The sequence below is a fragment of the Ciconia boyciana genome, chromosome 14 (assembly GCF_034638445.1).
Source record: "Ciconia boyciana chromosome 14, ASM3463844v1, whole genome shotgun sequence".
NCBI lineage: Eukaryota > Metazoa > Chordata > Aves > Ciconiiformes > Ciconiidae > Ciconia > Ciconia boyciana.
Window position 1 is genome coordinate 6,057,692 of NC_132947.1, and position 27,140 is coordinate 6,084,831.

General features: G+C 47.0%; 1 protein-coding gene across 1 annotated transcript; it reads left to right on the forward strand.

Annotated features, from left to right (window-relative positions):
- Positions 1 to 2,897: 2,897 nt before the first annotated feature.
- On the forward strand, positions 2,898 to 26,566 carry APCDD1L (APC down-regulated 1 like). Its single transcript, XM_072879309.1, has 4 exons — positions 2,898 to 3,316; positions 16,170 to 16,299; positions 16,884 to 17,442; positions 19,930 to 26,566. The coding sequence occupies exons 1-4, from the start codon at positions 3,280 to 3,282 to the stop codon at positions 20,692 to 20,694; spliced, it is 1,491 nt and encodes a 496-aa protein (XP_072735410.1). The 5' UTR covers positions 2,898 to 3,279; the 3' UTR covers positions 20,695 to 26,566.
- Positions 26,567 to 27,140: the final 574 nt, after the last annotated feature.

A 27,140-nucleotide genomic window follows, 5' to 3' on the forward strand; every position in this document is an offset into this window, starting at 1 on the left:
CTTCAGACAAACAGTATTTTCAGAGCTGTTGGCTTATTAATCTTTGGTTTCCTGGCCTGCTGCCTCCATGTGTGGTTGCCTATCCTTGCTAGTCTGGCAAGGGGAAGAGAAAATATTTGGCCTTCAGGGGCTAGGCAACTCATTGCCCTGTAGTGCTAACAAGAGTGCATGATTCTGAGTTCAAATATTCTGTACCTGTTTTGCACAGGAATGAATATTACACAAGGTGCCAGGCAAGTGAAGCATAGCTAATGTAAAAACACCTTGGTCTGGTTCCCAGTTACCCTGCAGCTGTGTTAGTATTTACAGCACCGTGAGTCAAGTGCTCCTGAATCAGAACAGGAACAACTTATATTCACTTTGAATGCGTAAATCAGGCCACACAGTTCTGCTGGAATTACAGGCTATTTGCAATCATTTGTCTCCCTCCACGTGCTTTGCCCAGCAGGTATTCTGTAATTATTTGATAATAAAAATTATAGGCATTTTTACATTGCTGGTCCTCTGCAGGAGCTGAAGATTACCCAGCAATTTTTACACGAGTTGAGAATTTAAGCCTGATGTCCTGGCAGACTTCCAGTTTGGAAGACTCGATCGCCTGTCTAAATCCTCCTGGTATTTCTAACAGGCTGTGGCACTCTTCTCGTCCTCCCGGGGCGGCGCGCTGCGAAACAGCTGCATTGCTGTGCTTCGGCAGCTCTGCAACACAATGGTGGCAGGAGGAATTCTCCGAAAGAAAAAGTGCTTACGACTTGGTTACTTTGATAAGGTCCCTTGGGAGCTGCAGGGATGAAAGAGGCTCTATGAATGAAATCTATCGCTATGCCCTGTTAGTCTGATATATGATAAAAGCTCACGGTGGTTTACATATGATTATTAAAATTTTCAAACACCTGTGTAAAAAACTACTTAGCTTTGGTTTTATTCCCTCTCTCAAACAAATGCTCTTAAAATACTCCAAAAGAAATGAACAAGATTAGCATTAGAGGTTGGAAGTGTCATATGAGAAGTGCATAGCCAAAATCCAAGTTTGTGACTGGTAGATTACCTGTACCATCATTTTTCTGGGTTTCAGTTGACTACGTCTGAAAAGAGTATGTCCTGCTTTGTAAAGGTAACTTCTTGCAAAATTATTCCTTTCCCTCTAGCATCATTATAAAGGACAACTTTTTTGCCTATGCATTTGGTAATTTATGTATTTGTAAATACAATAAAACCACAGTGGTTTGGACATCTACCGAGAATGACTGGTTTGGAGAATTTGAGAAACAAAAAAAGATAAAAACATCAGCTAGAAAAAGGAGTGCCTGCATTACAAATGGACTTTGTTATTTTTATCTTGGCAAGTATCATTAAACTTTAATTCTTTATGCACCCGTGACAGATAAGTTTGTCCCACTTCGCATTAAAGATGTGATGCGTTATATTTGACAAAGTAATAAACCCACTGCACTGAGACCTAACCCCAGCACGCTGAAGCCTCTGCTCAGCAAATATGTGAGTGCAGAATCAGGCCTTGACTTCTTCTCCTCTTTGCAGGCAACGGGATTACTGCTGTGAACTTGGAGACTAGCTGTTTTCCCCCTAAAGTTTCCCCTCACCCAGTGAAACAGCCAGTTTCACTAGGAACAGTGAGTTTGCACAGTTCTGGGGTTCTGCTGGGGGCATATGTGTTATTTTGATTTCTCTGCCTCGTTTGCAAAAACCAAACCTAGCTTTTCAGTCTGGAAAAAGGCACTAAACCTCAACCTTTAGTGCCGACACCGGCATGAGTGTTAGACTATCAGAGCCACCATGGCAAGGCCGCTTCCCCTCGCCGCTTCCAAAGGCAACCCACTCCCTGCATTATCGGACACATGTCGCTTTACTGTCTGTGAAGGGCAGCGAACGGACCGGCTTCACCTTCAGTCAACACCTTGTTTCCAGTTCATTGCTAATGATCAATGCAGACAAGGAGAAGCGTTGTTTTGTCATAGACACGTCTAAGTTCAGATTTGTGCTTAGCTTCGTGCCAAGAGCCAATTATAAGCCCTTTATCAATCGCGGCTCTGTCCTGCAGGCCTCGTTCAGGTAATGGAAAGGCAAGGGAATTGGCTGGCACGAGCGCAGGGCCCTGGGCGAGCGCTGCCAGAGGTAGGTACTTCGGAGCCGCCTTCAAAGGGTCCTATATTTTTTCAGCGTGCGATGTCGAGAGGGTTTCTAAGGGCTTTAGGCCCCATTCTCTCGATGGCCCTGGCAGCCGAGGCTGCAGATAAAGGAGGGCTGTCGGGTCTGAGGGAGCCACGGCCCGCAGCGGGCAGGAGGGCCAGGCCGTGGGGACGCGGGGACGATCCCCTCACGGCGCCCCACGGAGGAGAGCTGGCCCAAGCCCCCACCGCGGCCTCGGGGGAGCCGGGGCAGCCCCGCCGCCACCGGGGTTGAGGCGGGCGTGACACCCGCCTTGGCCCGCCGCGGGGGCCCCTGGGGCACAGAGCGGCACGGCGCAGCCACGGCGCCCCACGGCCAGGGCGGCCGTCGGGGCTGGTCCCCGAGGGAGAAGTGCCGGTCCCCACGGCGGGGGTGCCGGCCCCCGAGGGAGAAGTGCCGGTCCCCGGGGCGGGGGTGCCGGCCCCCGAGGGAGAAGTGCCGGTCCCCGGGGCGGGGGTGCCGGCCCCCGAGGGAGAAGTGCCGGTCCCCACGGCGGGGGTGCCGGCCCCCGAGGGAGAAGTGCCGGTCCCCGGGGCGGGGGTGCCGGTCCCCGAGGGAGAAGTGCCGGTCCCCACGGCGGGGGTGCCGGTCCCCGAGGGAGAAGTGCCGGTCCCCGGGGCGGGGGTGCCGGTCCCGGTCGGCCGGCGGCGGCGCGGCGGGGCAGCCCTCCTCCTCCCCCGCCTGAGCGATGCGCGGCCGCATGTGGGGCGCAGGCGGCGGAGTCTCCACCTCTTCTGGCAACTTGAACCTGTGGCTGCCAAGCTCCATTAAAGCTATCAGCAGTCGGGGGGACGCGCTCCACAGCGACGGCGGGGTGGGTCGCGGTGCTTTATTTTTAAATATATATGTTTTTTATTTTTTGCTCCCTTCGCAAGGCTTGGGGCTGAGCAGGACGACTGCTCCGCAGCCTGCCCCGCCGCGCTCAGCCTCCCGCCGGCGGGCTGAAGCCGGGGTCCCGCCGCCGCGGGCACCGGAGCGCCGGACGCGGCCCATGGCTGCGCCGCCGGGCGCCGCGCCCCGCTGAGCTCCGCGGGCACCGGCGGCGATCGCGCCTCTCCTGCCGTCGCTCGGCGAGGAAACAGAGCGGCCACCATGGTCCGGTGCTGGTGGCTCGCCGGGCTGCTCGTAGGTAGGTGGCACCGGCGGTCGCTGCCACGCTGGGGCGGGTGGAGGGGAGGGGGAGCGGGTGCCGGAGCCGGGGTCGCCCCTTCGGGGGGCTCCCTGCCACCTCCCTCTCCCCCGGGGCGCTGCGATGGGGCGGGAGGGGGCAGGGGATCGCTAGGAGGGTGCAAGGAATGAGGGTGCGAGGGGATTGTATGGAGAGTGCAAGGAAATAGCAAGAGTGTGCAAGAAGTGTGCAAGGAGGGTGCGAGGAGAGCGCAACGAAACGGCAAGGAGGGTGCGAGAGGGCTGCAAGGAGCGTGCGAAGAGGGTGCGAGCAGACTGCAAGGAGGGCGCGAGGAAGTTGCAAGGCGGGTCTCCGGGGGGCCGGCGCTGGGACCGGGGTCCCCCGGGGGGCCCCTGCCGCCCCGGGCCGTGCCGGCGGCGGGGCAGGAGGCACCTGGCGCCCGGAGCTCCGCTCGCTCGCTCCCTGCGCGGCTCTGCCCTCGCTCGCTCCCTGCCCGGCTCCCCCCTCGGATGCCCGCCCGGCCCGGGGAGGGTTTCTCCGCCGTGCGCGCCCGCGCTGTCCGGCCGGAGCGCCCGCGGAGGAGCCGGGGCAGCGTCCCCGGGCGTGCTCCGCGCTGCCCTGCACCATCCGCCGCCGTTTGCCTGGGGAGGGGACGGGCGAGGAGAGCCCCGGAGGGAGCCCGGAGCCCCGGGGATGCTGCCGAGCTGTGGGGCCGGGGAGGGGGGACGGCCACCCCGCCGAGGGGCTTCCCTGAAGCCTTTCCCGTCCCCCCCATCTGAACGGCGTGTGGAGATGCCAGAAGGGCTGGAGGTCCGGTGCTGAGCAGCCCAGGCTGGTGCTGGCCTGGGGCTCAGCCTCTGCCTCCCACCCGGGGCTCCCAGAGTGGTGGGGGTCGCTCTCCCCCTCCCCAGAAACCTCCTCGGGCTTCCCCTGTGCCATTGCAGCTTGCTCCTGTCCGGAGCGCGGAGTACGGTGAGTGCTTGAGCTGAGTTTAGGTCCAGGAAGGGCTCAGAGGTGATTCTCTGGTGTTTCCCTGGGAATTGGGAATTATCCCTGGGAGGGTCCGGCACCTGCCCCACCGAGGGACAACTTCACATGTAGTCTCCTGCTCCAGGGACATGCCACCGAGCCCCAGCTGCGCAGGCAGACCCTCAGAGCAGCGCAGGCTGCGTCTTTGCGGCTCCCTTTCAGAAAGGCGTCTTTCAACCCCACAGTTCTTGGAGCAGTTTCAGAAGAAAAGGTTCTGGCTTAAGAGACCATATGGGAGAACAAAGACAACTGTGCTGTGAAAAAAGGCAAAATGATTTCTGTTTACGACAAGGAGCAGAGCCTGAGGGAGGCTCCTCCATCCTTGGACAGAGTATTTTCCTAGGAAATGCAAGTGAGACCCTTGGTTGAGCCTCTGCACCCCTGAACAGAAGGGGCAGGTGAAAGGAAGGGTGGGAGGGTGCCCCTGAGGCCCCCCGTGCAGTCTGGACACTGGACACCCAGACACCTGGGCTTCCTGCTGCTAGTTTCCTTTCTACCACTTCGTTTACTCATCTGAGGTTTGGGGCAGCAAAATATCACACTGACTCGCCTCTCCAGCTCAGGGCTTAGTTTAGTGATCATTGCAAAAGAATCGTGTAGTGACAGCTATGGGACATTATTTGCATTAAGCGTAAAGGACCAGACTGCAGAAAGAAATCCCTAAGTAAGGTACTTCTATAGGGTTACTTTTCTGTTCTCCTTATGTGGGGTCTTTGTTATATGTTGTTCCCCAAAGATAAGACTTAACAGGTTAAGAAATACATATTTTCCTTCTCTCTATATTTTATTAGCTCAAGTTGCTCTGCTCAGAGATCTGTTACACTGCATTATGTAAGATTACTCACTTCAGTCTAATTAGAATACTTCTTTCTTAAATCTTCATACATTTTATTTTAGGCCAATCTAATTTATACCCTGTGCTTCTTCCATCTGATCTCAGTGAGAGAATTTCCATTGATTTCAGTAAGAACAGAAGCTGGACCTTGAAATATGCATTTAAATAGCCAAGTCAGATCCAGAACTCATTAAAATCAAAGCAAGGTTTGCCAGTGACTTCACTGTGAGCAAGACTGGCATTCTGTATTTTGCATAAAACTGAACATCAGCATGAGCATGACACCAGCGCATAATTAGTTGAAAAAGCACTTTAGTTAGGTAACGGAATCTGACTTTGGAGTCTCCTCCAGCAAAGAATCACTCATTCCTGGAAATGTCCCCAGAGGCTTGCTGAGTTTTACCTAAGCTTTCATTAAAGTTTTTACATTCCAATAACACCACGCTGATATTTTTCATGTGTAGCTTCTCCTACATGGCTTTAACATAAAAGATCTATTCTTGCTTTCAGTGTTTATTTTTAAGTTTGAAAATTACAGTGTTGGGGTAAGATAAGATCAGCAGTTGCATTCAATTATGAGATTAGGAAGAGAATCCCATAAATGATAGTAGTACATTCAATATAGATATGTCCGTGTGTATTTACACATGCATATATATGTACTTACTATTAAATTAACTTCATTGTCTTTGGTTCAAGTATGTGTTTGGGCAATGTTTACTTAGCTAATTTATTTTTACCAAGTTGGTGGTTTTTATTCTTCATTTCTCAAGCTGGCCAAAAAATCAACAACTAATACATTATGCTGGATCGTGTGATATGACTCTATTTGTTCTTTCCATAATTATAGGTTAGCCATGTTTCAAAATATATGGATATAGATAAAAACAGGGCTGAGATGTAAAAAAAGCACAAGTGAAAAAAATATCGTGTGGTTTCTATATTTTCCCCACAAGCACAAATTGTTGAGTAAGGAGATTTTCAAAAGCCAGAAATTGCTATGAAGAAAACCAAAGCTGGAATCCAGTGCTAGGGGAGGCTGCATCTGGCAGAACAAAGTTTGGAAAGAGATTTTGCTTTCAATGGGATCCTGTGTTTCCCCACAACATAGCATATGTCATCTATAAAGACAACGCTTTCATGCATGAGATACAATCACTGCTAAAATCAACCTCAAAATTAGGAAGCACCTATACAATGCTGTTACGCAATTCCTTTGGTTTTCTTATTTATTTGCCAAGGAAGATAAAACTATGAAAAAAGAGAATTCCTAACTTCATGATTTTAAGATGGTGCATCTCAGATATAATAATACCAAGAAACTGGCAGTGAGAATGTGAGAATTTTAATGTGTAGCCCTTCTTCGGTAGGCTGAGTGCTGCCAGAAACTGAAAATATGATTCATAGAACAGCTCCTTCTCTACCTAGTTTAAATTGTACAAGATCTGAGGAGTTAGTAATCTGCAATCTGTCTTTTTTTTTCTTTGAGGAGCTAAAAGGTCTCATGCTCTAAAATGCAAAATTAGGAAGTTCTGTTTCTGTGCATTAGGAAAGAAACTCTGATGTCTATTTGAAATGCCAAAGCTCCAGAGTGTTAAGTGATAAGAGGGCTGAAATCCATCATTATTTTTGAGTTTTAGCAGGGTGATGGTGTGATAATTGTGTCTTTCATACTGATGTTTTCTCATTTTCAGTGAATAGCTTATTACATCAACACAGTTTGAATTCAGCTGAAACTGAGAGTGCTGCAATGAAGCTCAGCTCCTGTGGCACTGTTAGATAGACATTTGGATCAGTGCAACAACAGCTCTTGACTTACAACTGGTGTGATGGTACATAAATCAACAGGAGAAGTCTCACCACTGAGTGTTTGAAGAGATTTCCTTGAGTTTAGTTTTTAAAAGAATGCTTTAAACTTGAGTGTATCCCACCAGTTGATCACTGAAGAAGTCCCCTATGGTTTCTGCTGGGTTAGTAAGAAACACTGACAAACATGTGACGTTTTGGCCTTGACAGAAGGCCAAAATGTCACACGTTTTGGCTTTGACCTCTGTCAAACGCAGAGATCCTTGGAAGCAGACTTTCACCCTGTATTCTGAGATCAATGTATACACCAAGCTCCCCACTGAGACAATTGGATTCACCTTGTTCACACTCTTACCAAATCCACAAGTGCTGGACACTGGCAGCATATGGCTTTTAAGTGTCTCTTCTCCCCTGTTGATACAAAAACACAACGACATGTTATTTTTAAAGCTTTTCAGAGAAGCTTTTTCAGAGAAAAAATCGGTTTTCCCAGTTAGACTCCCTGGAAGAGATGGATGAAAATATAAATGACAGCAAAGTTTTGCTGCAGAAAAGCTCCTGAGTTTTGTTAGTTTTGAGTAGCGCGAGTCCCGTTATTAGATTATGCAGCACGTAGGTTGAATGTCAGCTTTGATTTTAGCATCTGTCGGCAGTGTTTAAGAGAACTGGAATACATCAAAACTTGGCTAATGTTGACAGGCAAAACAGTAGACTGAAATTTCAGGCTATCTAGAAACCACACCCAGACCCCAAAACACATGTTAGAAGTAACTTTAATTCTGTGCTTCAGCTGAACAAGTAACCTTTTTCTGTGGTCACTTGTGATTCTAAGTTAAACATGTGTGTGTATTTCTGGTGTGGGCTATGTATCAATTTACCACCTTTCTGCAGAACGTTTCTTCTGAGGATACCTTCCGCTATGACTGCTCTTGAATGCCCTTCTCATCCTTGGCTTTGCAGGAATCAAGTAGCCTCAGACTATTAGATCCTATTAGATCGTATTTTTATTACTATGAACAGTATCCTTGCAGGAGTGCCAAGAATCCTGTTGTGTTAGGTGCTGAGTAAGGAGAGAACAAAAGGATCGTTCTTGCTTTAGTGGGTTTATAGTCTAATTTCCGGGACTTAGATTTTCAGCAGTGAGTACTTGACATTGCAGGGACCTACTGGGATTCCCAGCCGTCGCCAGCAGTTTAGTACCTATTGCAGTCACTTATGTCTTTACACACCTAAATGCCTTTGTGCATCTGGCCCATATTTCTAGTCCCAGGGAGGCCAGGCAGTTATTTCGATGAGCAGGACAGTGAACAATGAGCTTACACAGGAGAGCAGTCTCCTGTGGGAGCAGGGAACTGGGATGGCTCCGTGGCAGTGGGAGACTGAAAGGCCACTCAGAGTATCCCACCAACTCCCTGCCAAGAGCGGGTTATTCCCTGCTGTACTAACGCTTTGTTCAATCCCTCAAAATCCTGCCAAGCAAGTGGACTTGCGCTGCCTACTAGATTGTGCCTCAAGAAGTTCACCCTGATACACAAAACACATTTTTTCCTCTCTTCATTCACTCCCAACAGAACCTCTTTATTCACTGCAAGGAATTCCTTCCCTTCCTTGGTGTTTATGCTTTGTGAATATTTATAGGCTGTTATCATGTCCATCTTGCCCCAAGTGTCACTCAGCCAGGCTACATGTACTCTGTTCTTTTAACCTCGCTTCGTAACTCAATCCCTCCCACCCCCTAATCGTTTTTTGTTGTTCTATTCTCAACTCCCACCATTTCCAGTTGCTCATTTTGCTTTGGGTAATCGCTATATTTATGTTAATATTATGTGGTGGGTGGTCCTCTCTGCGCTCATGGTCCGCGTGAGTGATTTAGATGTTCGAAATGAGGTTGGCATTTTATAGCCAAGCCATGGCCTGATTACCGGTTCTGCTCTTCAAAGCACTCCAGGAAGAAATATGCTTAGCCATCACTATTAAAAATGGCCACAATAGCCACTAATAAAGTGCCTGTGCAGGGGTTCGAGGGAATTGCCAAAATTGCATGGGTGCTCTATACATTCAAAATGATGGTGCACCATTAATTTTAAAACCATGTGCTGTATTTTCTAATGAGTTTCCAGCTCATCTAAATTAAGGAAGATAGATGTATTATGTCCCATTTGGTAAGAATATGTATTCCAGTTAGAATTTAACTGAGTCACGATTGTACCCCCGGGGTATTGTTCAGCCTTGGACTGAGTTGGTTTGCTTTTGTTCTTGAAAATAAATGTTTTCCCCCATGTGTTCTCACCAATCTCTCACTGTCGAGGTACCCAGGGGATTACAGATCATGTCACTATGCTCTCACCTATCTCACTAAAATAAAATTTAAACTTTCACCAGTGTTCAAGGAAGAAACCTCTAGCATCGCCCTTCTTTCCTTTGGTTTCTTTTGCTTTTTGGTTATATATTTCTCTGTGCCGAACTTGTGCGGCAGTACTGATCAGAGTTTAACACAGGTCATGGTGTGTTAGTGTAGCCCGAACCCATTTGCTTTTTTCAGTGCTTGCTGATGCAAAAAAAAAGAAGGCACGTAGCAATTATCCCATTAGTTCTTACCTCTCCTGATTAACCATCCCTCTCCCTCCAGACTCTGTCCTGTAGGTTCATGTGGAGGTAGTGAATTGTTGCAGGGGAGCCTTGTGATTTCTCTGATTTTGGCTCACAGCAAGACGCTGTTCTCGGCACTCTTGTCCGCTCTCCTGGACCCCCCGGCTGGGCTGCCCGGTGCGGGGCTGGCAGCAGGACAGGGCTCTGAGCTAAGGGCCGGTTACCGCTGAGCTGACCACAATGGTTGGGCCAACTAGGGCCGTCAGGCCATATGGAATTGCTCAGCTGTTCTCCAGTAAATCTTTTGACATTGACCAATTTAGCTGTGGAAGAAACATATGACTCCTCTTTCTGAGCCTGTGCAATACCTTCTGGGAGGTGGGAGGGAGAAACACGAAGTGAAATGGGTCCTGTGTCTGTCAGGACAGCAAGTATGTGGTGAGTAAAGCTCTGTTGTGTAATTGAAAAATGTAGCGTTTTGATTAACATTAACTGTAGGAGCTCTCTTGGGAAGATGTACTGACATCCACCTCTAGTGCTTTTATTTGTCATCACAGGTCCTCTATGCCAACTCTTACATGTCTTGCTTAGTTCACTCCATTTGAGAACATCCCGTTTCTTCTTTGTATCCCTTCGTTCTCCAGATGGAGTGTTACCTGTCAGTTTATGAGGATGGGCATTTTCTGAATAAGGTGCTGATGCTGTGTTGGTACGGTCATGGGATCTTTCTTGTTTATGGACTCCAATGAAACTGGGCTCAAGCCCCACAATCCCATTTACAGTGTTAGGCCTGGTTGTCTTCTTCCAGGTAAATGGCTAGAGAGGGCAATTTTAAGAAGCCAATTTATTTAAATATAGTTTATACTGAAGAAGATCTTTGAGGTGCCCGAGGAAATACCTTTTCCCTTCTTCCCTTCCCTACCACAAATCTCATCTGTCTTGTCATCTATTGCCGGACATGACACTTACAGGAGAAATAAATGATTCCATGATTCCAAGAGCAAAATATTTACTTCTCTAGTGCCTTAAAAACCTCCAGTCAACTCGCCACAAGTGCTTCGCTATTTTAATTGTGGACATGAGACAAATTAGGCAGTGATCACAGCCTCAGAATAAAGCTAGGCTAAAAGCCATAGAATACGGTGTCTGAACCTGTTTGCCAATGTGTTGAAAGTATGTGGTGAAGTATGTTTTGAAAATTTCTCTAAAATCCTGAGCTGCTTGGGAATTTTGAGTCGGCTGAGTTCCCTCTTAGCATCTGCAGAATTTCATATATGATTATGCTGTATTATGCCCAGGAAACTCGAGGTGATGCTCTACAATGATAGCTAACGTAATACATTTATTGTGCCATCCTTGAAAGAATAACTGAGAAACATCTAGTGAATTCAAAGCATTTTACAAATAGCATGAACTGAGCATCAGACTGGTGAAACAGCTATATGTAGTTATACCCGTTTTACAGACAAATAAGAAGGGATGAATAATAGAAATACTTTTCCAGAAGCCAAAGAGTACTCCAGTGAAAGCGCTGGCATCCTCCCTCAACCACTTGACCACATTCTGGCTTCAATTCAGGGAGGCATTACGAATCGGGAAAAATGCTCATGCACTGGCTTAATTTCAGGCACATGCTTAAGTTTCACTGAAACCAATTAGACTTAAGCATGTGCTTAAGTCCTGTCCTGAACTGGGTTCAGTTTGCAGATAGGCCAAAGGCAAAGTTCTGCTGTGATACAGTTTTCCAGCCCCAGTGGGTTATATTTAAGTTTTATAACTTTATAATATTATAATATAAAAATGTATCTCTTCCCACAGAATTGTCCTCTTGGGAATGCCTTATTCTGAGTGAATTAAAAGCACCACTAACTTAACCTCCACACAACTCAATGCAAGAAAAATTGATTTGCTAAATACAAACATTTTCTTTGCTTTTAAAAGAATGCTTATTCCTTTAGTGGCTAACCCAAAATCCAGGAGAGAAAAATGCTAAAGAAACACTATTTTGCTCTGTTAATGGAGTCTGTGTGGATAAGTGTAATTCGTTTATGCAGAATATATTGATATGTTTCTTATCGTCCATTTCATTCCAGTCTGAACATTCCTCAGAAAATATCAAAGGTTTTATGTCATCTCTAAATGAAGAAATGTGTAATGCTCCATGACTTCAGGCACTGATCTTATCCCTGTGAATGGGTGACTAACTGAAACATTAGAATTATAAATGGGAATAATAAATTCTGGCCATAGGAGGCAATAACATGTAACAGATTAAGCAATCTAGCTCTGGAGAAGAGTTGATCTACAGTAACTAATTTGGTGCAAACTGTAATGTATGCATTTTCTCCTCCATTTATAAAGAAACAGATGTGTGACTCAACTTTGCTTTTTTCCAAAGTCAATCTGCTTGGAGGAACACAAACAAGATTTGTTTCCAACAAGGCATACTACAGTATTTCTCTCCTGGTTGGTATTTTTTTTCCTTTAAAAGTGAGAAGTGAGTCTGAATACGGAGCATACAGCAGTTATGTAGCACAACCCCACTGGCAGGCTCTCCTTTTCAGGCTTGGCCATTGCCTAGGAATCTTTTGTCTTAATTTTACCAACAATTTACTTTGCAAAGAATTTCCAGTTCTGCCTTTCTATCATTTGATGCTGTGGGTCTGATTTTTCTGAAAGTCACTTATACAAATAAGTGTATGGAATAGTTGGTCAGTATTTACTACTGCTGTTGTCTCAAGGCTTGGTCCAGTTTCTGTTGATGCCAGTGGCCAGCCACCATTCCCGGTTACTGGCACTACTGGCCTAATTGCCTGAGCGCTTGTGCAGCCCCATTGCTTGGAGACTTTGGGCCAGTGCTTTGGATGCAGCACGCACCGGAAAGCTGGAAAAAGATACTGTTTTGTCTAGCTGCTGTACTGAGGAGCTCTCTGGAAACGGTTGTGGTTAATCGATACAGACAGACGGGATAACGAGTGAGTGGAAGAGATCATAGTTGGGGATTTTTTTAGATTTTCCTATGAATGAGTATTTTTGTCTTGAAGATGAATTGTGAATAATTCCTTCCTCCTGCCCAAGAACTCTATAAAGCAGTTAATTTGTGTCTCTCTTAAGATGGAGAGAGGAGCTGCTCTGATGTGCTTCACCAGAGGCTAACAGAGTGACATATGAGTGACAGCCACTTTATGCTGCTCTTGGAATAGAGATGTGCCCTGAGTACAGATTTTAGGACTGGAACTGAACTTTTCCAGCTTGAAAGGATGTTTGGATCTGGTGGGGCTGGGCTGGAGTATTTGAGAGAGAAAAGCAGCCACAAAATTTGGACACAAGCCAATAGCTTTTGGTTTCAGGATGCATCCAGCTTTAAGTCTTGTGTACAGTTAAGTAAGACAAAATCCCTAGGAATTCCCATCATGTCAAATATTTACATTCTGAGGGCTTTTTTCTTTTTTTTTTTTTTCCCATGGAGTTTGATCCTGATTATAAAAATTCCCTTTTCTATTGAATGTGTCAAAATGTAGTGATTGTGTTGCCAAAGTGTCTGTGCTCTCGAACAATGTAGACTTTTAGTGTTTCTGCCAAAAGTAGCAATAAGGGTTTAGTCAAATATTGAAGCTTCTGCTGCAATAAACACACACAGAGCGCAGTTAGCAAGTTGAGAATTGGGCTATATTCTGTGCTGTTATTTCGGTATAGCTATAGACTACACCGACACCTCTAGAGTCTTCCTGTGGTTATGAGCAAGAGCAAATTTGACCCTTACAGTCCATTACATCTAATACAAATACAGTTATTTTTTAGTTTACCGAATTCTCTAGGATAATGACTTCATGTTTGTTTTAAGTGTAATGCAGTTTGGACTATGCTTGTACTGAAGGCTCTCCAAAAGCTTTGCCAGTAATTAGGCCTCTTGATAGGTCAGTCAGATGAAACTTGGCGTATTTTGCAAGTGAGGAAAAAAAGACATGGGAGTACGGAGCACACAGGAGTAAATTTGCCCAAGGCCACAGAGCAAAGTCATGGCAGAACCGGGATGAGGACACAGCCCCGACTCCTAATGGGCTCTGCTAACTGGGCACCCATGGGGCAGCCTGCATGGACGCTGCAGCTGCCAAATTAAAGGTTTAACTAGTAGCAATGGGGTTTGTCATCCCGTATTTTCCCCTTTTCATTTGAGGACTCACAGGAACCGTTTTTTAGGAAGCACTAGCGCAAGCAATTGTGAAGGAGCTGGCTACCCCTGCTCTCCACATCCAGCCCTTAAAGATAATAAAAACAGTACAATTGTGAGTCTGCTCCAAAAAGAGCCCTTAACACTAATAATGCGTCTTTCCAGCTAGTTTATGCACTCCAGTGCATAGTGAGGTAACAGAAAATCCAAGGCCGGTTTCACTGGCCTTTAGGTAGGTAGGCTGCTTCTGTTATTGCTCTCCTGCTTCGCTGGGGGCTTCACTTACCATGTGTTTATTCCCTTTGCGGTAGTTTCAGGGTTTGCGTGCTTAAATCTACACAAATACATTTCAAGGACCCTGTTACTGTGATGTGTAAAACCTTTGCAAATGGCAGTGCCATAGTGAAGTGACTGAATTTGTCCATCAAAAGTAAGTCTTAAGTTATATATTACTAGATTAGTAATAAAATACTATTCGAGTGGAAATCTCTCTGCTCTGCCACATGTTCAGCAGCCTCTGACTTGCACAGCAGACGTTTAATTACCAAGTTCCCATTTGACTTGGTCTAGGGCTTGTATTTGTGGCAAACTTGGATGCTGAAGATTTGTAACAGGGTTTTAACCCTCTGTGTGTGTAGGATGTGTTGATGCCAGGGATGCGAGGCTCCTGTCTCGGAGTAAATTGGCTGTGGGAATCGGGGGAGTCTCCCTGGTAGACCCCAGCTGTGAATCTCACCCTCAGTGTTTATATTGGTGTTATGTCCTGAGCTTGTGAGCCAGGGAATTTTGCTGACATTGCTCAGCAGCTCGTAGTCTTGCCCATGGTTTGCGGCAGATCCATATGTGCTAGCTTCATCTGCAAACACTTCTTGTTAGGAAGATGACTGCACTCTCCAAGCCGGGCTTAGGCCCTTCACGATCTCAGCCGTCGCTTCTCTCACGCGCAGGCAGATGGTTTGGGTTTCTCTTCCCAGTGTAGGGTCTGGTTTAGGCAAATCTCCCTGTAAAGACCACAGGATGGTTCAGGTTATATAGAAGTATGTCTGTGGCACACAGGGACTAAGAGGAGCAGTTGTGTGACTCTGTATCTTGATCTCCTTGACTGAGGCACAGGGCGTGCAAATGTTTAGCATCCTCACCCTGTAGGAAGGTAATATGTATATGTTAGATCTTTCTTTCCAGCTGATAGGTTGCTTTCCAGCCTGCCTGTGTCCTGACCATTGGTACGTAGTGAATAAAAGTTGGCTCGAAAATTTCCAGCACACTACTAGGCAAATTGCAAAGTACAGCTAGAGCGAGCGAACCCCGGCTGGGCTCATAAACCCCAGGCAGCCCTGGGCTGGGCTGAACACCACCAGGCTGAGGGACCAGGCTCTGCCAGACAGGACAGTTGTACGATAGCAGAAAATCAGTGGGGTTTCAGGAGGAGCTTCACTGAGAACTCATTTTGTGGTGGTGTAGAGGCAAATCCCATGTTCCTTACTGAAGCAAACTCGCGATGAGTGCGACAGAAGTTTGCTTAAGTAAAGAGTGAATAACATACAGGAATATACGTACATATATATGCGTGCATGCAAAGGTCTTCAGGATTTAGCTGAGTGTTCACACATTCCCTAAGCCAATAACATCCGTTGTTATGGGAAATGAGGTAAGTGACAGAATTACTGTCCTTATGGCGGGCGACAGGCGAGTCTAACGTTCCCATGCTGTAATTCCCTGTTTCAGTTACTGCTTCAACAATAGCTTGAGAAAGCGAGAACATGAACAAAGAGCACTCCGTTTTATTTGAAGATTTAATCAAAAAAATAGTTGGATTCAGATGAGACTCGAGTTGGAAAACAGTAAAATAAAAACTCTGTACCCTTAACTAAGAGCTTGCTGCTTAGCGAACCCATTTGGGGGTTTCCTTCTCTTAACGAGCTCTCCTGGTTAATGCAGCCAAAGGGCCGTAATGCAGTTTCTCGGGGCAATGACATTTGAAATGTTTTCCGTGTCAGTGAAGCAGTCAAGAAACGCAAGTGCCGCGCACTTGGCAGGAGCCGAGCTGAGCCTGTAGCTACCCGGCAGCCCTCCGCAGCCCTCCCCGCCCGGCACCGCAGCTCTCCGCGGGCACAGCCCCGCGCATCTGCTCGGGCGCGTAACCCTCAACCCTCGGTGCCGGCCCCAGAAGAGCCCGCAGCGGGGCTGCCCCTGCCCCGGCCCCGGCCCCGGCCCCGAGCCCCAGGGCCGCGCAGGGCCGCTGCCCCGCGGGAGCGCAGCTCCGGGGCTGCCGGGCGGAGCCCCGCAGCGCGGAGGAACCCGCTGCCTGCGGAGGGGGGGGCGGGGGGGGGGAGCGGGCGCAGCCTCCGCGCTGCCCCGCGGTGCTGACGGCCGTCCTCCCCTCCCGCCCTCTCTCCTTCTCTCCCCCTCCCGCCCCCGCGCAGCCTGCGCGGCCGCGGAGCCGCCGCTGCGCTGGGAGCCGCGGTGCCGGCAGCAGCTCCGCCACCTGCAGGACGGCGCCAGGATCGCGGCGCGGCTGCCGCCCCGCCTGGAGGGCCGCTGGGTCTCCACCGGGTAAGGCACCCCCGCCCCGGGAACGCACCCCAAAGCCCCGCGAACCCCCCGCCCCCGCCCAGCCCCTCTGCGCTGCTCCTGCCCCCCCGCCCCCGGTGCTGCCGGGCTGGGCTTGGCGGCGCGGAGAAAGCGAATAGCTGAGCGGCAGAAAGAAGGCCTGTCCTCCTCTCTCCCCTCCCCAGGCACCCACCCCTGGCTGGAGGGAGGCCTGAGGTCCCCCCTGCCCCCCCCCGAGCACCCTTAGAGCCTCTCGCCTCTCCCCCCCGTTGGGGTGCAGCTGATGAGCACACCCGGCTCAAATGGGCAGAGCCCCCTGATCCCCCCCTGTCCCCGGCACTCCTCCCGGGATGCGGCACAAAGCGCCAGATCCGCTGTCCGGCACCGTCACGTTTTCGTAGCAGATGCCCAGATCTTAAAATCACCCAAGGGTGGCCACCGGGTGTGGGAGGCTCCTGCCCACCATGCTGCTCCCACCCATGCTCGCCCCTCTCCTCCCGCACCCCGGGTGCCCCTGGGGAGGGGTTTCACCCTGTGCACCCCCAGGCCATGTGCTGCGGGCGGCTCAGGACAGCCTTCCTCCCCAGGTGCGAGGTGCGGCCGGGACCCGAGTTCCTCACCCGATCCTACCTCTTCTACGCCAACCGCCTCTTCAAGGCTTACCAGTTCTACTACTGGGACCCCTCCTGCCGCGACCCCTCCTACTCGCTGGTCATCAAGGGCAAGCTCCGTCTGCGCCAGGCCTCCTGGATCACCCGCGGGGCCACCGAGGCCGACTACCACCTCCACAAAGTCGGCATCGTTTTCCACAGCCAGAAAGCCATGCGGGAGGTGGCCGCCTGGATCAACCAGACCTCCGGCGAGGGCTGCAGGGGGTTCCTGCCCCCAGGGCGCACCTGGGCTCCCGGAGCCCTCTACGAACTGCTGAGCGCCAAGACCGAGCGCGACTGCACCGCCGCCTTGGGCTTCGCCATGCATGAGCTGAGCCTGGTGCGGGTGGAGAAGCATTACCAGCCCTTGCTGCAGCCGCAGCAGAGCGGGAGCCGGCTGGTGGAAGAGCTGTACCTGGGGGACATTCACACGGAGTGGGTCGAGAGGCTCCACTACCGACCGACTGGTTACCAGCAACCTATGCAGAGTGCTGTGGTAAGGACAATGGCTTTACACAGTCCCCTCATCATGGGCTTTGCCAAGCATGTGTTATTTCCTTACTGATAAATACCACCTGCCTGCACTTAGCCCCCTTCTGCCCTAAGGGTGAGGAGGTATGGGGCCGGAGGTGTGGGTTCCCAGGGCGCTGCCTGGGTGCTCCGCGGCACGTCGGGCTCACTCTCTCCCTTACCGAGAGAGGGGGACTGGGGTGGGTGAAAGCTCAGCAAAACCAACATCAGAACCCAGCCTGCGTTGGCACGGGCCTGGAGTTAACGGCTTTTCTTTGGCTCTGTGCTTTCCTAGGAAATGCAGTTTCCTAGTTTCCTGCACCAAAGTCAGTGAAAGCTTCGGGCTGCACATCATTAGAGGCTGCCTGCTCTGTCGTTTGTCTTCCTCCCCTCTCTTTTGCTCTTTGTCGTGTCCTCCAGGTTGAGAGAGGAGCGAGGAAGCAACATCTGCTATTAAATCATTACTCCTCGGTGTAATGCCATTAGCAGAGGAAGTTGCCCTGAATACAATTATGTTATTACACAGAAATCAAACTTTCACTTTGACGTAAATAAAACTGAGCAGGAGACTTGGTTGCATTTTATTTTATTTTATCTTATTTTTATTTATTTATTTTATTTTGCAGCAGGTTTGTTTATTTCCAGGAAAGCACATTTCTATCTGAATCACAGCTAATCAATTCAGAAGTGATTGAGCAGTCAGATGGGGTGAAAAAAACTCCCTGAACTTTACCAGATAGAATTGAATTAACTGAAAAAATATTATTTTGGGGGCAACATTTCCCCACACCCCAAACTACTACAGCTGGACTCTGAGAAACAGAGCAACACCCGTCTCCCCCTTGAAAGTAACATTCTCAAATTGGTTAAACTTGTGTTATCTTGGGCCAAAACCATATATATGAGCAAAACCAGATGGTAAACATAAACACTTTTAAAAGTTAATTTAAAACCAAACCTAAAGATACCGAAATTCGCTCTCTGAATGTAGCGCTGTAACTAATCAGCTAACAGCTCTCCGATGGACCAGCACATGATGTCACCACTTGGCGATAATTAGAAGCTGCCATACATTAGAAATAACTTCACACGACTGGTTTAAGCAAGTAAGATTTTTGGCTCCATGTCTATAGTGATAATTTTATTGAGCACAGGATTTTTCTTCCCCCCCCCCGCACTAACATCCATTTGCTTATGCTAGTGAGGGTTACACAGCTATGTTAGGAATTATTTTTTAACCCTCTTTATGAAAATATCACTCTTTTTCCCTTAAATTTATATCTGTTTTAAAGAAACCCATTCTCCCCAAATTACCTTTCATTATCAAAGAATTTCCTGTCTAAGGAGAGCATATATATTTGCCAACTTCTGGGATTATTTAGCCATAATGTACTGTGTACTGTCAGCACTCATTAACGTGACAGTAGCAGTAAAGCAAGCTGAAAATGACTAAATTACAGTAGACTCCAATCAACTTGCATGTAAATTACCCACCCTACAGTTAACTACTGAGTTATTTAACCTCGTTGCCTATGACAGTTCAGTAAAGATTAGCTTGTGTTCTGGAAAATGATACAATGTTCAAACCCTGGTTATTTAAAAATAAATCAGCTGTGATATATGAAGTATAAGAAAAAGTTCCAAGCTGCACCAAAAAACCTCCTGGCACCGGATCGGCCGCAGGACTGGTTTGACTCGGAGCTCTGCACAAAGCCCAGGCAGACAAGCGAAGGTCAGGTCCTCGTTCTGCAGTAGGTCCTTTTCTTCCCTGTCTCCGGTGCAGTGCCCGTTCCGGCTGCTCTGCGAACCCCCTGCCTCCCTCCCAACCCGCCTCGCCCCTGCAAACGCAGCCAGGTGCGGGAGCGTGGGCAGGGGCTCTGTACGGCGTTGTAGGAAGGGGGAAGCAGACCGTGCCGTGCTTTCGGCCCTCCTGGGGAGGCTGCCGTCAGGGTGGTGTAGTACAGAAGCCTGCCCATGGTAAGGGTTCACAGCCTTTTTGATTGCCTAAAAAGACTGCATCGTTTTTTTCTGAATCGGTGCAGAAATGCGGTGGTGTAGCTGACGTCTCCCAGCACCCTCATCCTTGCCCATCGGGTATGTGCAGCAGCTTGCAGTGGAAAACTTGTGGGGGAACAACCTGGATGGCCCGAGGGAGCGTTCCTGCCCTTACAGCAGCTCTGCCCTTGCCCTGTCTGTCCTCCTCCCTGCAGTCTGTCTATCCTTAGCAGCCCTGGCACAGGGCAGAGCACACCCTCAGGGCACAGACCTCTCTGTCCTTCCTGCGTACCAGAATAGCAAAGAGCCAGGGCAGCGCTTCATCTCACTTAATCTGCTTGAATGTCTTGGGCCAAGTTCGTTGCAGTTGAACACCCTGGTGCTGGTGCAGGAGAGGGGAGTTTCAGCTTTTAAAACATTCTGAAAGGGTTTTTTGCCTGTCAGTTCACAAAAACATTATTTTTTTTGTCTTCTGCAGCACCACGTGCATCCTTGCCCGGCCTGTGGGATTATATACAGAGCTGACGAACACCACCCACCCATACTACCCGTCAGAGCTCAGCTGCCAATGCAGCTCAGCGGCAGCTGGGTGAGCACCCACTGCGAGGTCCGACCTGCGGTGCTTTTCCTTACCAGGTACTTCATATTCCACGGTAACAACCACACCTGGGAAGGTTATTACTATCACTACTCTGACCCACTCTGCAAACAGCCAACTTTCACCATCTACGCATCTGGGCATTACACCCAAGGCATCCCCTCCTCCAAAGTGAGAGGTGGGACAGAGCTGGCTTTTAAAGTCACACAGGCTCGGGTGACACCCATGGACCAGGTGACGGTGATGATGCTGAACTCCTCAGAACCTGGAAGCTGTGGGCTGACAAGCTCCTGGAGTGCTGGGGTGGAGCAGGATATAACACCCACCAATGGATGTTTGGCTTTGGGCATCAAGCTGCCCCACATGGAGTACGAACTTTTCAAAACAGAGCAAGACACGAAAGACCGCAGCCTGCTGTACGTTGGCGAACGGCCCACGGACGGATCCAGTCCCGACAGCCCAGACAAGCGACCCACGTCATATCAGGCACCTCTGATTCGGTGTGCTGGAGCGTCAGAGGAATTCTCTAACTATGTTAGTCTAAAATACTCGGGAAAAAAGGATGCTAATGGGAATGAAGCACTAAAGCCTTTGCCTGTGGCCTTTTTATTGTTTATAGCACTTCTGTTTTTAAGATGGGACTAGTTGTCTATTCAGGTACGGCACAGAATTCGGATAGTCTTGGTGCTAGTATGACTTTTATATCCTTCAAATGAGCACGTCTGGAATCATTTTTTTTCAGATTTGGAAACACTTTTTAAAAAAACAACACGGAACAAAGCCAAGAAGATATGCCCGGCTACATACTGTTTGTCCTGTGGCGTTATTGCCTAATCTCCCCTCTTCTTTGCGTACAAATTTAATGTAGTGACATGGATGTGCTGCACATTGCAATAGCTAATTTAGCAGTATGAGGGGGGGGAAAAGCCACATAAATTACAATTGCTGCTTTGAGCTTTTGACATGGCTAAGACTTAATCAAGAGCTTGATTCAGATGTAATTCAAACATCCAAAGTGTCGGCTGCTGAGTTTCTTTCAGGTTAAGTTTCCACCCATCATTCTCCTTATTGCTGTTCTTGCAAATTTAATCTGCAGAGTCAGTCAGCAATAAACAGTCAGCAAGTGCTCTTGATAAGGGCACGGTTAATCACGCCTTTCTCAGTTTACATTTTCTGCAGTTTTCGTGTGTATGTATGCGCACAAAGATGCAACAGACCATCTTCCACTTACGTATGTACAAGAAGCAGCCCTCAGAGCATTACCTCGACAGACTGTTATGCCTGACCCTGGTCATAAAAGAAGATACAGTAGATGGAAAAGGCTTCTGTGCACAACCGCTCCAACCTTCAGCATTACCTTGCTGCAGACACTGCATCCTTGCTGCATTATTCTGGCTTTTCCAGTGCAGTACTGGCCTGCACGTCGGTACGTCAGCAATGGCCCCATGGCGCTGCCCGCCTTGTCCAGCAGGCAAAGGGCCTGCCAGGCAATCGCGACTCCCACTCACCATGCACTGAGCGAAGCAAAAGATCGCTTACAAGTCTTCTCAGGCCATATAGTTTCACTGTCTCCTCTTTAGTAAGTGTACTGGCATACCAGTTGTTAATCCAGCTCTCCTTTCAATCAAAATGTCACTTCCAGCCTCATTCCTGTAAGGACGTTTTATAAATCTGCCTCTAGTGAACAACGGGCTGAGGAGATACTCGAGTCAGACAGCAGTCAGGTCAGACGGATTTCTACTGACAAGAAGGACAAACTAAGAAATTATATTCCCTGTCTGCTGCAGCTAAGAAGCATATAACTTACTGGGAGACCTCCTCCCAGTAGCTAAATCCTCTCCAAATAAGCCTATATATCTTACTCACAAAAGATATTTTGTTAAACCAGCTATGCAATGGCTACCTTCTTAATGCTGTATTTACGAACTTGCAGCTTGTACTTAGATAAATTATGGGTTTTATAACATAAAAATACTTGTGGGGGATCTGTACATTAACTAATAATTCAAATGAGATGCTTATTAAATGCATACAATTGTGACATAAATGTTGTCATCATGTTCACATGTTCCAGGCACGATCAAATATTAATCGTATCACCTTCTAAGGTGATACGCAGAGGCCAAACTTGGCTGCCTCGCCTTCGGTTCCCTCTGCAATCAGCGGAAAAGGAGACTTCTCCAGGGTTAGTTCAGCAGGCAAAATACCTCTGTTTCTAAGGGTTGTTGTGATTTGTTGTCTGCTACTGCGTGGAGATCCATGGGCAAATGTTTGAAGAACTGGAAGTGAATCTTGGAGAATGTGGTGTCTCCTTTGGGATGTCCCTGTTGAAATGCTATGAATCGGGGCAAGTCCAGGGTAGCGCAGCTGTGTCTCATGCAAACCATACACACGGCAGAACTTCTTCTTCAGCAGACCTGTTTCCCATCACCATGCTAGAGCGGTCACTCACTGCAGCCTAGAGGAAAGGCTCCCGTGACTCAAATCAGCAACGCTACATGTTTCTGCAGGACCCAAGGATGTCCATGGCAAGAATAGGGAAGAGCCTTGTGCTGTCTTTGGAGGGTGGGTGGAAGAGGGGGAAGGCAATTCCTGTCCTACATCTACCCCCAAGAATGAGATTTCTGTGCAGATACTTTTTTTTTTCATTTACATAGTATGGAAATGTATTAAACTTAGCAAGTGTTCAGATATTGCACCGTGTAAAAACTCCTCCAAGACCACAGATCCTTTCAAGGTGGCGATGGGATTAACATGATGTAAAAAGTTACACGACAACATCACATACATACGCAATGTATGCCACAACACTTGAGAACGCTCCCACCTCCTCCCATAGCAGGTGAACCACCACTCGGCTCCAGCAGCGCTGGATGTTTAGACACAGCTCCACAACTCTGCACGACAGATGGGCTATGCTGACTAAACTTCCCTATGAAAGCCTCATCAGGAGCCTCTTCGTCCTGTTTCCCCCCCTTTAAATATACTTCTGAAAGAAAAAAAAGCCATGAAAAAGCTATTTGCATAAATATCATAACTTTTATTGTTCTGTTCACAGTTTTTAGAGAAACATTCCTAAATTACACAGTTATTCTCTCTTAAGAATTTGTGCCTTTTTCCAATTTGAATTTGCCTGGCTTCGATTGCCAGTCAGTGATTCTTTTTGTGTTGCTCTTTTTAAGATCAGAGTGCTGCAATGTTTAATATTTTCTCCCCGTGAAGATACTTGTGCACTGTAATCAAGATATTCTCAATTTTGGTAGATAAACTCAGCCAACTGAGCTTCTCTGTTGTCCTCTCTAAGGCATTTTCACACTCCACCAGTAATTTTTGAATCTTTTTTTGTATCCATTCCAATTACTCTGCTTCTCTTTTAAAATGTAAATATCCAAATTGCATCCAAAATTCCCCAACTCTCACAGCTGAGACATACAGAAGTATAATCACTTACTGCTAATGGTAATTAAAAACAAGAACACATTCTTATTCATTAGTCTTTCACCCTGCGACTGCACTGGGAACACATGTGGAGCTCTTACTCTGGTCCTGGGTATGGATATTTTTGTCATGTTAACATTTTATCAGTAGTGATGTTATATCTATCTTCACCAGTGATTTGGAACCACCAAAACGTATCGGGTCCCAGCAGGACCCTTCCATGAGCATCCCCATTTCATTATGGTTCTCTTTGAACAACCTTCTAAAAGGTGTGATTGTCAGAAAACACTAAGCTTTGCAGGGGCTCAGATATACTCAGTTCACTCTAATCCCAAAGAAAACTGAAAAACAAAGATAGAGTGAAATGACTTACATCACGCTCCTTCATTAACATTCGTCTCCTTTTTCATCCCTTCCCCGGGGGTGTCAAGCTAGATCAGCACTTCACCCAGGCCGTCCTGTCCTGTTCGCCATCCTTCTCATCGGCAGGTCAGGGATTGCCCCAGGCATCTCCCTTAGAAATACTGATATGAGGTTTCTAGACCTACCGAATTTTAAAATGTTAGTTTTTAATATTAAGCATTGCTAATGAATGACATCAACTTTCCAGTTCTCTTACATCATCACCAGCAGTTTTACCACCTGCATCTAGTAACGGTCCTTATCCTACCACAAGGATTTCCTCTGAACTTCAGCTCTTCATCACCCTCTCCAAGCACTCCAACCCATACATTTTTCTTTTCCTTTGGCTAGTGCTTTCCTTATTAATTTTCTACACTTCATAACTCTCATTTTGAGTTGATTGCTGTCTGCTTCCCTTTTTCTTATTTGTTTTATATTACTTTACATCTAATTTTTCCCTTCATTTCATCACTGCAACAGGATGGGCTGTTAGCCAAAGTTGCCCCCCCTTCTCAATTGCAAAACTGTTGGGTTTTTGGCCATTTAGTAGCTTTCACTTAGAAAACTGCCAATTCTAATTCAGTTTTCCATCTAATTTCTTTTTCACTACCAGATTTGATATCAAATTTGCTCAGCTATGCCCTTTTGAAGCACCAATTACATGTATTAGCAGTTTGCATGGCTGTGTGCCTAGCTTGAACGTAATCAGGATTCCACGGTAACCACCAACTTCTAGTTCTGCAATTCATTTATCTTTATCTGACATAAACAAGACAAAACCAAATAACTTCATGTTTCATGTCCAACACTGCATTAGAAAAACAGGTCTAGGACATAGACAACAAACATTAGTCCTGACTACTGGATTCCTTTCAACTGTAAAATAAATATATACCTTTTTATTGTACCTGTGAAGAAAAACCAGGCTAACAGATGCACTGGCAGGTTAGTACCAGCTGAAAGTCAATGGTAACAGGCACATGTGTCTTGAAAACTCTTCCCCATTCACTTCTTATATAATACTTTTCAAAAGTTTAATCATTTTTTTAATCACTCCAAAAAGCAGAGAAAAATAAACTAATTTTGAAACACTCTGAATACATTTACTAGCTTCCTGCACCAAGTCTGAGCATGAAAGTCTTTTGCACCTTCTTTAATATCATAAGCTACTCAGACAAGTTAGCTGCCTTTGCAATTTTCTGCTTCTCTAGCAGGCACAAAAATGTAAAGCATGAGCCGAGTTTGCTGGACAAACATCGTCACGGGTCTGATCTCCTCTTCACAGCTCAATTAACAGTAACTGATTTTTCCAATTAGCCACCTTCATGCCCCCCTATTTAAAATACCTTAGAATGTATTTTGCATTCTAGATTGCCCAAACAATTCTTAAACCGAAACAAAACACACAAAAAAGTTTTAAAACACTTTTGGATATAATAACAGCATTGAGCTAGTGCTTCATTTGATAAACAATCCACACTGAATATAAAAGCATGCTATTTACTATAAATAAATATGCTGCACTGAAACAGCAGGAAAAAGCTGGAGACAGAAAGGAGATGGCTGACGAGACTCATTGCTCCAAACTCCACACAGAGTGAAGAGGAAGGAGGAACAAATTTGATCAAAGAGGAAGCAGGAAGGTGAGTGGTTCCCTCAGATGGGAAAAGGCATCTGGGACCAGAGTCAGACATGGCAGGGAGTGCTCTGCCAGGCAGCGCGGGTGCAGCCACAAAGTGCTCCTGTGGGCCCAAAGTCCAGGACAGGCAGTCAGGGAAGAGCACGACTGGAACGGCGATGGGAAGAAAGAGACCGAGATGGAAAATAAATAGGCAGCAGAGAAGAAAAGGCATTTAAAGATGCTGGGCTGAACATCAGTTTCTTTGCCAAGGCGCAGTGAAGGAACAAGGATGACTTGGATTGAACCAAAGGGCTGAGGGAGGGAATGGAGAGAGATTTGACAGCTCTGGCAGAATAGATCAGGAAAGAAATTGGGCTGGAGAGTCTGCAGCCTTCGCAGAAACGCTCTTTTGGGCTCAGAACTGAAGGAAAAATTCCTGGCTCTATTCGCACTTGTGTGTGGCCTGCCAGTGAAATATGAAAACAAAACCTGCTGCTTCGGTGCAGAGCTATTCACCACTTCATCGGATGCTTAGGTCAAGAATGGGTGTCCATACGCAGAACATAAAGGATTCAGTCCTGACACGGACGTGGGTTGCATGTAAGACCATGATGGCATTTTTTAAGTTCAACTTTTAAAAACCTAATTATACATATCTTAAGAGAACTTAAGATTATAGAAGGTCAGGCACACAAAGTTGGGCAGTTTTAGACACCTTCTGGGCAGCCTTAGCTCCCTTTCTGACCAGGTACTAAAGGCTTGATCAGATACTGCAATGCACTCACAAAAAGTGGCCAAACTAACAGTGCACAAACTTGGTTTTGCCATTTCCTAACTTCTGAGTGCTTGACTTTGTACAGCCTTAATAAAGGTCTTTTAAAAGTAGCTGTATGTGGACAATTGTGTATGGGAATTTTGCCAACTCAAACATGAGGGAGTTCAAGAGGCTTTTCTAATCTTGTGAGTTTATCCACTGAAGAAAAAGATTTGATTAAAAAAAAAAGTAGTACAGCTAAATTGGGAACAATACTTTACTACAGGCTGTTCTTCAGTTCTTCATAGGCACTTCGAAATCTTGAAAAAAAATCACAAAATTAGAACTTATTAAATAGGAATGAAATGTAATAATGCAGAAACATAAACAGAAATGCCAGATGTATAATGTCAACTTGTAATATGCGGCTTCAATTAATTCTTCTTAATTCATTTGTTTTCTTAACTTCTTTTGTTTTGCCATCTGGAAAAGGCCATTTTCTAATGACATCATTGGAGGAAATATCCAAAGTTCAAGTTTGCTTCAAGGAAAAGCAGCCTTGTTTCTGTACTTGTAGACTCAGCATTCCCTTTTGTAGTTTTCACTCATGCAGAAGCATCAGGACAAACTTAGGCCTGGACTGGGAGGCAAAAAGATCTACATGGAAGTTTAGTAAAGTTTTCAAAAGTTTTGCTCTTCAAAGTGCAAACGTGAAAGCAGTTCTGTAAAAGGAAATGAAGCCTCAGGAAACAGCAGAGTAAATGACAGGTATATACTCATGTCGGAAGTGTGCAAGTGCATACTTACTAGAATATTACATGTAAGAGATTTCTGGCTGGCTCTTACTTGTGTTGTTTTAAAAAATAATCTACATTT

Bases quoted from the DNA above. Each gene is read 5' to 3' on its own strand.
- APCDD1L (XM_072879309.1), top strand. From the start codon at position 3,280: ATGGTCCGGTGCTGGTGGCTCGCCGGGCTGCTCGTAG. The intron at 16,300-16,883 runs GTAAGGCACCCC...CTTCCTCCCCAG, and splicing joins GGCCGCTGGGTCTCCACCGG to GTGCGAGGTGCGGCCGGGAC. The intron at 17,443-19,929 runs GTAAGGACAATG...TGTCTTCTGCAG, and splicing joins AACCTATGCAGAGTGCTGTG to CACCACGTGCATCCTTGCCC.